The sequence below is a fragment of the Ctenopharyngodon idella genome, chromosome 5 (genome assembly GCF_019924925.1).
Source record: "Ctenopharyngodon idella isolate HZGC_01 chromosome 5, HZGC01, whole genome shotgun sequence".
NCBI lineage: Eukaryota > Metazoa > Chordata > Actinopteri > Cypriniformes > Xenocyprididae > Ctenopharyngodon > Ctenopharyngodon idella.
The window spans coordinates 31,892,346-31,904,876 of NC_067224.1; the positions used below are offsets into that span (position 1 = coordinate 31,892,346).

A 12,531-nucleotide genomic window follows, 5' to 3' on the forward strand; every position below is an offset into this window, starting at 1 on the left:
AGTTGATTTTGTAGATGTAACTGCTCAGGTTGTTAAATCTTCTGTTCTTAACCACCGTAGCTGTGCCAAAAAGTGATTTGTCACAATAGTTGCAAATGTAGGCAGAGCATGTGTAAGGCTGGGCAGGGCTTAGCCTTCCCATGGCCACAGACTAGCTCCTGCATCAAACATATCACTCTCAGAGAATAACAGACTCCAGCTGTTCCTGGTACATGATGCTACAGTATTCATAATATAAAAGATACTTAATTAATTGAGTTTGTACTTTACACTCTTAATTTTCAACCTCTCTCTGTGAAAGTATTGAGAAATCTGGGAAAAGATTGCTTGCTTGGAGGCAAGATGTTGAAATTAGAATTTAAAGCTTTGCATGGGCTTATAGGATAAATAAATATAATCTGACATACACCAGGTCTAAATTTTCGTCTGCTGAGTGGGATAGTAAGGAGTAGAACAGGTGACCTTATCAACAGAGACAAATGCAAATGTAGTAAGAGCATTGGTTTATTTAAATTATTTAGACTAGTTCTTATCAATGTGCTTGAACTTCCTCAAAACACCTAAAGGCACCTTATGGCAAAAATAACAGTGAATCATGCAGAAAATTTGTGTAACCTTATCCCACATAGTTAGCTCTTTGACTCTGGTATGTCAGAAAACATCAATTGAATATCTATATTGATATGACAACTATATCATCATGAAACTCGATTTTTGAGATGGTGCTAAAACACTTCATAATCTAATGAAGATATGGGAATAATTGGTTGGAATCTGTTGGTCTTTTCATGAAGAAAGCTTTGGATATCTATTAAAATTGCCATGGTGATAACTGAAATCAAAGCAGCTTCCATTAACATGGGTTGCACGAGAACTGTAAAGAATAGAATACATGTATGCCTAATTTTTCTATTTAGAGTAGCTAAAAAGGCTAATGTGGCATCTTTATTCTCTTCAGGGAGATCGCAGCCCGTGTGTAGTTTGTTTCTCCTCCTCTCTTCCTCTCAGCAGCAGCAGCAGCAGGGCGGGAATCTCTCCATCAGGTTTTAATAGTATGAGCGCAGCGCGTGCAGTAGCAGCAGTTTACTAACCAGCGCAGCGAGTAAACAGCACAACTTTACTCAGAAACAAAATCTTTTGATTTGTTTTTGGATCTTTCCTCGCTTTGAGTTAATTTCCCCTCAAAGAAAGCAGAGAGTTTCTTCTGAATCAAGAGTGGAAGCGTTTATCTCACAAAAGGTGAGACATTTTTATATATTGTTTGCGGCTAGGAAAATGTTGTTTTTGAAGATCACGTGACATGTTTGGAATTGGCTCTGTTTCACATTAATTTGCATTTATTAGTTTTACTTTAGGCTATGTGGATTTTAATATAAAATCATATTGACTGAATTAGCTATTTTAAATACCGATAATAGCCTAGGCTATCAAGTTTTATATTTTTCTTTTTAATAGGCTATGCTTTTCTCATTTAGCTTTGCTAAACACTTAGCACTATTAAAAAAATGAATCATTTAGATTATCAGAATCATTTAGATTAGATAAGATTATCATTTATTGCTGTAATCGTTAATGTAATTTCCATACTTGCAGTAGCTGCTCCTGGCGCTTCATCTTGCCATGCGTCTAGTTAGGGTACGTCAGTTTCATCTCTTTGAAGTGCGCTCCTGATCAAATTAGTCAGGTAAACCCAACCCACATTTATTTAGATTTTAAGTTCGTACCTTAATCTGAACTGTAACACCATCGCGTTCGCCTTAACATTCGGCATGTGGTCATTGATCCTCATGCCAGCAGAGGACAGCACATCTCAGTGTGATGTGTCAAGTCAGAGAGGTACACATAGGGGTACATAAATACAGTAGTATGTAGGCTATTTATGTATGCATAAATACAGATCAAATCAATCAATCAATCAATCAATCAGTCAGTCAGTCAGTCAGTCAGTCAATCAAATGATTATAAAGGCAATATATGCACTTTTAGTCAGCTCTTTTGAGTGCATCATTTGCTAAATTTGCCTTCGTCTAACCTACCATGTGCCCAACTTTTAGGGTGTGGTAAACTGCAGTCTATAATTCTGGATCATTGATCTGAATGTGTGATTTTCACTATAGGCTAGCTATTTAATCTTTATGAAATCATTATTTCATAACATTTGTACTGTGGAGGCAGTATCTTGTTTCAAGGTTGTTTACAATGTTAAAACTGGAAAAAGATTCCCAACGTCTTCATTTAAAGGGATAGTTCACCTAAAAATGAAAATTCTGTCATCATTTACTCACCAAGTTGTTCCAATCCTGTATGAATTTCTTTCTTCTGCTGAACACAAGAGAAGATATTTTGAAAAATATGGGTAACCAAACAGTTGATGGGCCCCATTGACTTCCATAGTATGGAAAAAAATGCTATATGGAAGTCAAAGGGGCCCATCAGCTGTTTGGTTACCCACATTCTTCAAAATATCTTCTCTTGTGAACTATCCCTTTAACTTTAGTCAATGAGTGGCATCTGTAGGACTTATAAAAGTTCCTTCTCATTCAAAAAAGTGACATCATCCTATTGTGCTGCTGAATGATACTTGTTCGAAGGCTTGCTTGTCAGTGCTGTTTGGAATGCTAAATACAGTTATTTTCACAGGGTTATGAAAAAGATTGACAACCGTTTTCTAGCATTGTGACTGCCTTTAATTTCCACATGAGTCACAACAAAAATTCTGATAGCATGTTGATAATATGTTGTATTAAACAGTAATCAATACCTATTTGTTTGTCATGCCATTGAATGTATGAAATAAGCATGTCAACCCTTATCCTATTTATAACATGGCAGAAAATAGGGTTATTCTGATTGGAGAGGAAATGTTTGGAAAATCAAGAAAAAAATGAAACCCTTAAAAATGCAACAGTCTTCATATTATGTAATAGATGCTCAGTTGTGAGAGAGGGGAATTGATTTGGTTACCTGATTATACAGACAATGACAAACCTTTCTGTAAGATAAATTGTGAAATTCTGTGTGTTTTTACTGTTACTGTAGAGTTATATAACAAAGATGAGTAGGGGTTCAATCATTTGATTTAACAGTGCATGGGCAGTTGGGGTGAAATTGCTGCTGTTTTGGATGGGGGGCTCTGAGAAAGCTAGTTGGATTTTCATAGTTCACACTCCAGAGGAGGCACAGCATGTACAGATGGCTACGTCATTATTAAACAACACAGTTCAGCCGAGTCCACAAGACCATTTGATCTGCCTTTAGCAAAGACACGCAAAGTATAGCACCACAAATATACAAATAATTTGTTTAGCTATAACTAACTGTTGCCCTTCCCACAAGATGTGGCAGACTGGATTATGTTCAGTCTCTGAACATTTTTTCTCTCATATAGTTGCAGATTTAAAGTGGGAGATATAATAAAATAGAAGGTGGCTTATTGAAAGTAACCGCCCATCACATATTTAACCTATACAAAGATGAAAGTATATTTTGGTCTGAAGTTAAAGGTGAATGTACACACACACACACACATACACACACACGCACACACACATAAATACAAAAATGTATTTATTCTTTGAAAGCTTTTCACACAAGGTGATAAATTTTTCAGAGATTCAACTGATAACTGGTTATTAAAAAAGGTAGTAGGATAATAACAGCTTAGCATTTCCTATTCCCATGTTTTTTATGGTGTTGCGGTAGCATAAGAAATAAACAAGTGACAGTATAAAGCTCAGCTCATCTTATGTGCTGTTAGTTTAGAGTGCACAGTCAGGATGTTTGACAGTAAAATATGATTTTGTAACATAACTTAATTTTTTTTTTTTAAACAAATGTAATATAACTAATTTTATTAATGTTTTTACTCTACATTTGTGGGGATTTTTGTTTTTTTAAATAGACTTTTATAAAAGAACAACTTTTTATGCAAAATTCACTTTAAAAAAAGATCCGCATTTCGAACTTTAATTTTTGGAGATAACATGGACTATGTGCCATAGTTTAGTTGTGGAAGATTGCTGCCATCTACTGGAAAACAAACACTTTTAAAATTTAAATAATATGATATTTCAACTACAGCCACCAGATGGCTAAAGGGTTAGTTCAACCAAAAATGAAAATTCTGTCATTAATTACTCACCCTCATGTTGTTCCACACCGTAAGACCTTCGTTAATCTTCGGAACACAAATTAAGACATTTTTGATAAAATCCGATGGCTCAGTGAGGCATGCATTGCCAGATAATTAACACTTTCAGATGCCCAGAAAGCTATAAAGACATATTTTAAACAGTTCATGTGACTACAGTGGTTCAACCTTAATGTTATGAAGTGACGAGAATACTTTTTGTGTGCCAAAAAAAAAAAAAAAATGACTATCAACAATATCTAGTAATGGGTGATCTCAAAACACTGCTTCATGAAGCTTCGAAGCTTTACGAATCTTTTGTTTTGAATCAGTGGTTCGGAGCGTGAAAGTCACGTGATTTCAGTAAACAAGGCTTCGTTACTCCATAAGTGTTTCGAAATTTCAATGGTTAACACCTGGGGATGTGACTTTGGCAGTTTGATATACGCTCTGAACCACTGATTCGAAACAAAAGATTCGTAAAGCTTCGAAGCTTCATGAAGCAGTGTTTTGAAATCACCCATAGATATTGTTGAATAAAGTCCTTATTTTGTTTTTTGGCACACAAAAAGTACTCCTGTCGCTTCATAACATTAAGGTTGAACCACTGTAGTCACATGAACTGTTAATATGTCTTTAGTAGCTTTTTGGGCATCTGAAAGTGTTAATTATTTTGCTGGCAATGCAGACCTCACTGAGCCATCGGTTTTTATCAAAAATAACCTAATTAGCATTCCGAAGATGAACAAAGGTCTTACGGGTGTGGAACGACATGAGGGTGAGTAATTAATGACAGAATTTACATTTTTGGGTGAACTAACCCTTTTTTGTTTGTTTGTAGTGCTAGCAAGCATTGACAAAGTCAGCAGGGACAGATGTATACAACTAAAAAATGAAGCACCGTTTATCTCTTTTTTTAAGCACTTTATCTCAGCACTGCTCAGCAGAAGAATTACTTCTACATTGGCACCAACAGCCTTCTTATCTACAATTCATCATAGATGCTAGGCTGTCTCCATTGACATCGGCCTTAAACTCAGCGCAGAGATTTTTAGGTACTAATGCTCAAAATACCAAGCTATAGCTGTGTGCAGCTGTTTTGCAAATTGACGAAAGAATAATTATCTTGTCAGATCTCGTCTCTTGTCTATCTCTGCAGTGCGAGTCTTCATGCTTAATGGATGAGTTATTAAGTGGATGTGAACTCCTGACTGGAAGCCGAAAGCTTGAGGGACTCCACTGCAGCACACATATACACCTTCAGTATTGATTCATAATCCTGAGAGAGCAGGATTAAATAGATTTTGTAATATATCAATGCAAATCATGGTTCGTGTTCCTGGCTTTGTTTTTCAAAAACAAAACTTTCACTGTAACTAAACCTTGTGGAAGGAAAAGTTGTGTAAAGAGAATTAAATACTAATCCAGATAATAAAACCCAAAGCAGGCTGGTGTGGGTAATGCTGCTTTATTCAAATACTGCATTTAGATATTCTATGATTATGACTAAAACTGCTGCCATTAAATTTCATTAGCACCTCACTGCTTTCTGTTTCAGCTACATTCTGTGCTAATGATTTATATGCCCTTTTCAATATAGAGAGAAAATATCTTGTTAAATTTACATTAAAAATGGCAGCTGTGGTTGTCAGAAATTCACTGTATAAAGTATGGTGACAATGTTTCAGGTATTACGGGATAGCATGTTGGTGCCTGTATGTTTTATAATAATATAAGGGACATACAGTGCTCAGTGTAAATGAGTACACCCCCTTTGAAAAGTAATATTTTAAACAATATCTCAATGAACACAAAAACAATTTCCAAAATGTTGACAAGGCTAAGTTTTATATAACATCTGTTTAACTTATAACATGAAAGTTAGGTTAATAATATAACTTAGAGAACAAAATTTTCAGTTTTACTCAAATTAGGGTGATGCAAAAATGAGTACACCCCACTGAAAGTCTCTGGAGCAAAGCTAAATTTTAGACTACAAATGTCCAATTTAACAAGAATTCAACCACATGTGAGTCTAATTATTCATTACACAGGTGTCCAGCAGACAGTTGACTATAAAAGAGTGTTAAAACCCCTTCCCGTTTCATGCTGTCAGCAATGGCACCATGTGGAAGAGAAATGTCACAAGACAAAAAAAATTGTTTCTTTATACCAGAAAGGTGAAGGCTACAAGAAGATCAGCAAAGCTTTACTTATCAGTCAGAATACTGTAGCAAAAGTGGTACAAAAATTAAAAAAAGATGGAACTGCAACCATCTCACAGAGATGTCCAGGTCGTCCACGAAAGTTAACACCTCGACAAGAGCGTCTTCTGATAAGAAGGGTTGAAGAAAATCGGCATGCAAGTTCACTGCAGTTATCTAAAGAAGTAGAAAGCCAAACTGACACTGGTGGCAGTGTCCTTATGTGGGGCTGCATGAGTGCTGCATTTCATTGGTGGCATCATGAATTCACAGATGTACTGCTCTATACTGAAAGAGAAGATGCAACCATCACTCCGTGCCCTTGGTCGTCGTGCACTTTTCCAACATGACAATGATCCTAAACACACATCTAAGGCCACTGTTGGATTTCTGAAGAAGAACAGGGTGAAAGTGATTCAGTGGCTCTTGACCTGAACCCAATCGAACACCTATGGGGAATTCTGAAGAGACAAGCTGAGCATTACTCTCCATCCAGCATCCAGTCTCTAAAAGAGGTCATTCTTGAAGAATGGAAAAAGATAGATGTTGCAAAATGTCACCAACTTGTTCATTCCATGCCTAGAAGACTTGGTGCTGTCATTAAAAATCATGGAGGCCATACAAAGTACTAGATGTAGTAGTTTTTGTTGTGGGGTTTACTCATTTTTGCATCACCCTAATTTGAAATAATGCAATAATCATTAAATAAATAACAGCAAATGTAACACAATAATATTACTGATAACAAAAATAAGAAGAAACAGAACTATTGAAATAAAATATAATCATATGTTGTGTCAGGGTCACACAGGGACTTCTAATGTGCTTTTTATGTAGTTTTACAGTAAAATTAGTTTAACACCATATACGAAAAAAGAAAACTGAAGACAAACGTTTTCTTTTTAACTGCAAAATACAAAGCTATGAGTTTTGATATTTAAGATTTCCATGTATTATCAATGTAAGTGCATTGCTTTGTTTGCAGAGCATGAGTGCAAGGCAATGACAGGCCAATATTAGTACAACACTTTCACATGGCATTTCTATTTTTTAACCCTTTCCTTTTTTGCATTTGCTGTTCAGTCATTCAACACAAAAGCCATTCTCTGATTCAAAAAACAAGACAAATGGGGGTGGACAATCCAGAGTGTCAAACCAGTTATAATTTACAACTTATCTGCTCACTATCAGCTGAGATATGATGCTTGGGAAGGTCATGTCCTTCAGAGTTCACAGCAATATAGATCACATCAATTTTATGACAAGACAGCGGTGATCTGAAAGTGAAAATGGCTTTCAATGCAGATGAAGTTCTGTCAAAGCAGAATATAAATAACTGATGCATGGTAATTTATATGTACATATGAAATGTTGATCAAAAGTTATAAAGGACAGACTTCAAGGCTATTGCAGCTTATTGACTAACTAATTTTTATGAGCATTTAAAAAAAAAAAATACAAAAAATAAATAATTTTGTAGCATTGTCTACAATTTGAGTCAACTTGATTAAAAAATCAGCTATAGAACAACTTACAGTAATTCATATGAGAATGCAGCCTGTCTGAAAATTCCTCCCACTCTATATGTTTTTTTTTTATTTTTAATTAAAAAGCAATTATTTTTAGCTTTAAGTGTTTGTAGACTGTCATATTCTCTTTCGTTTTCTGAACTAGCTGATACAAGCTGCTTTCAAATTAATTTTCTCATTCATCCTTGCTGAAGTTGCTGGTTTGTGCCACAAATATGGCTGTATGTGTCTTTTATAAAGAAGCCATTGTTCTCTCACCTCAAAGAATAGTCAAGGTGAATGTGAAAATGGCAGTAAATTCATGTGGATCAAACCTTGAATTATACATGCCATCTGCCATTTAGAAACACTACATCAGATTGCTGTTAAATATGATTAGAGGTCTCTGTCTGACATGATTCAATGCAACATTTCATTTCTGACATAATAACTATATAATTAAAAAAAGAACATCTGTAATGTCATATGCTAACCTTACTTAAACTTGAGCTTTTATGCCTCATTTCTCCCATGTCTTTTTACTGCATACACATCTCTCAACAAGAGCACATTCACATTGGAAGTATTTTCATCAATTACTCTAGTTTGTAAAGAATAAAAGACCAATGGAGCCATTGAACTGCTTTTACACTATAAATTAGGAGGACTGCATAAAAGAGGGTCGGTAATCCATGCGTCTTATCTTCTTCATGCATTTTATACGTCATATCTTATATGTCACAGTTGTTTATCCAGCATACGTGACCTCGCCTTAAGCTTTTATGCAGAGGAAAGGAGCTTGCTTGCCAGATAGATTCAAGATTGTAACCAAGCACAGACTACTCTGTGACATCACACATAATGGATTTTTTCTTACAAGATGTGACTACAATTTGAATTATTCATAACCTCCTCATTTTAGCAATACAAAGCACAGACAACTACAGACAACCAGTTGGTTAGAGAATGGAATAGAATTTATAATATTTAAAGCACACTGCATGTTAATGCACGGCAATGTGCATAAAACATTAGAGTGGATTTGTGCACACCTTTTGTCTCGTTAAAATAATGACATTTGATTATGCCTTGTGGGAATATAACATATTGAAGTGGTGGAAATATTCTTCTCGATATGATGTGAAAAATATGAGGGTCCCAGTATTATATGCTAATAGTTACTTGAACATTTTAAAAGTATAGCAGGGATGATATATCTTTTTCAGAGTAATCACCTTTTGTTTCACATACAGTATTGGTCTGAATAGTTCTTTAATTTTTCTTTCTCTCTCTCCTCAGAAAGATGGCGATGAAACTATTGGACCCCAACTCCACTATATCATCTCCATTTTTCTCCCCTGTGGAGAATGGCCACAACGTCTCAGTGAACCGTACCTCCTCTCGTCCATACCATTATCCAAACATCACCTATGTGGACTTCTATCTGCACGAGCCCTTGGTGTCTGCTATCTTCATTGTATCCTACCTCCTCATCTTTATTGTGTGCATGGTGGGAAATGGAGTGGTGTGCTTTATCGTGCTAAGGAGCAAGAACATGCGTACGGTCACCAATCTCTTCATTCTCAACCTGGCCATCAGTGACCTGTTGGTTGGCATCTTTTGCATGCCTACAACATTGGTGGACAACATCATCACGGGTAAGGCCCCTTTTTGCTATTGTGATCAAATGTTTTCTGTGTTTTTTCAAACAAAATTGAACTATATTACTTGCATTAAAAGGGTAAACATACAAAAAAAATATCATTGTTGTTATATAATTGTAATGTATAGTTACAGTAAATATTATTTTGCACAGTTCACCATCTAGGCATAAATACCTCTTACCTCAAATTAATTATATGAAAGCAATAAGGTATGAGAGGCTGTGCTGTATCGTGAATAAGTCACGGCTGAAGGGCGTTGTTAGGCAACCCCTTCAGCCGTGACTTATTCACGATACAGCACTATCCTCGAGTACTTTATTGCTTTTATAAAACGGTTACTACACAATACAAGTATTAAAGTCAAAAAATATGTATCAATGCAACTTTCATGAAGTAAAATCACTAAAAGCCTTCCTTCCACCGGAAAAAATAGTCCCTGACCGTGAACAGCAACAGAAGTTACATTATTACGCCATTAGTTGGCGGTACAGACTGTCTTTATGAATGTGTCAGTCAGTAGCGAAGACTTTTACATTGAAAAGACTGAATTGTTATGAACACAGAACAAGACGCAACTGACAAATGCTTTGACTAGCGCTGTCAGTGATGGGCAAACCCCTTAACTGTTAAAAGGACAAGCTATTGCAGTGGACATTTAAACAGATTTTTTATCATGAACATAGAACTTACCGGAAGGAAAATGCTAAATCTGAATGCAGGTAATAAATTCGCTCACTCGATCTCCTTCTCACAATACTCTTCTACATAATACAGTAAGCTTCAATGTACAATATAAATTAAGAACATACAGTTTACATTGCTAAGAGTGCTTGCTAAGGGTGTTGTGTAGTGATACACAGAACCGTTAGGTGAAGCGGTCATAGCCATGTTTTATCGTGAATAAAACACAGCTATTGACCAATCAGAATCAAGGACAGGAACTAACCATTTTATCTTATTTCGAATCAGTGGTTTGGAGCTTGTTTCATTTTAACCAAGTCACATGATTTAAGCAAACAAGGCTTTGTTACATTGTTTCGAACCTTGGTTTAGAAACTGCTGCTAAACTGTAAAAAAAGAATTGTTGGTTTAACTTAAAAAGCTAAGTTACCTGGTTGCCTTAAAATTTTGAGTTCATTGAAATAAAAAAATTGAATTAATACAACAAATGCAATTGGTTTAATCAATAGAAACTCAAAATATTATGTTATCTGAACCACATTCATTTTTGAAGTTCATTTGACAAAAGAAAAAATGTTGTGATCAACAGTGTAGATGAGGTTGATCTGGTGAACCCATGAACTAGTGTCTAATGGTTTAACTGATCTCAGGTCAGTTTTAAAATGTAGGTTAATTTTTAATACTTGTATGTGTATAATACAAAAAGGAAAATTACATTTAATTGATTTTAATTTATCTAGTTTGCAAAGCACTACAATATACAAGACCTTATTCCAAGATACACACAGAACAAAACATCATACACTTCACAACAGCACTACACTTCTACAAGAGGGTAAAACCAAAACAGCACATTCCCATGATGCTTTGCAAAGGAACAGCCAATTAAAACGTTTTCCTGAAGCCACTTAAGTCACTATTTACTATTTACACTATTGTAAATTAACTATTTACAAAAGGCCTTTCTGTACAGTGCATGATTCTAAACTAACTCAGGGGTGAAATTAAGCCAAACACCCACTTGTATAGTTTCTAGCATCAAAATATCTGTTTATATGTTCAGTGGTGACATAAAAAGTGTCAACTTTCCATTGAACGGGGGACAAACATGATAACACCAGGCAGTCTAAAACAGCCACATTTGAGAAATTGTTTATATGGGTGTGATATAATAGTCTTGTCTTGTTTAATACATTTTGTGTGTGTGTGTGTGTCTGTGTGGTGCTTATACAGGTATTTGATGCACATTTAATTTATCAGTATTTCAAGAGGATGAATGCACAGGCATTATAGGCCTAGAACTAATCATAGAAGAATGTTTAGGCAATTTGTAGGCAATCAAGTGAATCTGACTGAACTAGCTCTTCCTGAACACCCTGAAATTGGTCTGTTCTTCTACATCACAATAAAGGCTGCTAAGCTGAGCAATGATTTTTTTCTAAAATAAGTACCTTTTGCTCAGTGGATTCTTCAGAGAGGAATGACATTTTTCATTGGCTGCATCCTCATTTCTTTCATCTGGTTACCATGCAATCATTACATACTTTGAAGCCTACCGAGTGTGCTCATTCATCAGAGAATCTACAATCACAATCACTATGGACCTCATGGAGTTGTTATGAATCACAGCTCTTCTTGCTAATCCTCCCCACTGAGATGTGTTCCCCTGGAGCTTAACAAGCTTCCAATCAGTAAACGGGAAGAACCATCTATTGTGAAAGGCATCTGAATGCAGAAATGAACTGAAGAAATTATACTGCAATACTGCAAAGACAGTAGCAGGAAAGATTTTACAAAGCAGTTTGAAATTTTGTTACTTTTAAAACAATGGGAACATCGAAGGGATTCTGAGCCTTTGATGTTTTTTTGTACAATAGAAAGAACTCTAGATGACAGAACTAAAACAACTTGTAAAGTTCTGAAAATTATCAATGTGTTCATGCTGCAAAGTATATTGCACATAGAGATAGAAGACAAGGGTTGTCTTCATCTCAGGGGCATGAGACTCTGTGACTTTTCCTAAATAATCTATCTAAACATGCACAAAAAATCTGGACTAGATTTGGTTGTTCTAAAGGTGCGTAAAAAAAAAAAAAAAAAAAACACCGTTAAAGGTCTTTGGGGTCAGACCCCACATTGAAAATGAATGGGAAAATGTAAAAAAAAAAAAAAAAAATTTTTTCATTTCATCTGTCAAAAAAATAAATAAATCCAGTATAAATCTGAAAATTTCTACATTTAAATAAAGATCTGGTCCTAGACCATAAACACAAAGTGGAACGAACTTTCTATCTCATACACACACACACACACACACACACACACACACACGCACACACACACAC

The 12,531-nt window shown here is 35.4% G+C and overlaps 1 protein-coding gene across 1 annotated transcript in view; it reads left to right on the forward strand.

The window, feature by feature from the left end:
* Window positions 1–1,067: 1,067 nt before the first annotated feature.
* The window catches only part of LOC127513623 (neuropeptide FF receptor 2), a 29,948-nt gene continuing 18,484 nt past the window's right edge, over window positions 1,068–12,531 (forward strand). Inside the window, exons 1-2 of the mRNA XM_051895606.1 lie at window positions 1,068–1,239; window positions 9,141–9,499. Of these exons, the coding sequence (XP_051751566.1) occupies window positions 9,145–9,499 (355 nt within the window). The 5' untranslated portion in view covers window positions 1,068–1,239; window positions 9,141–9,144. The remainder of the gene's footprint in view (window positions 1,240–9,140; window positions 9,500–12,531) is intronic.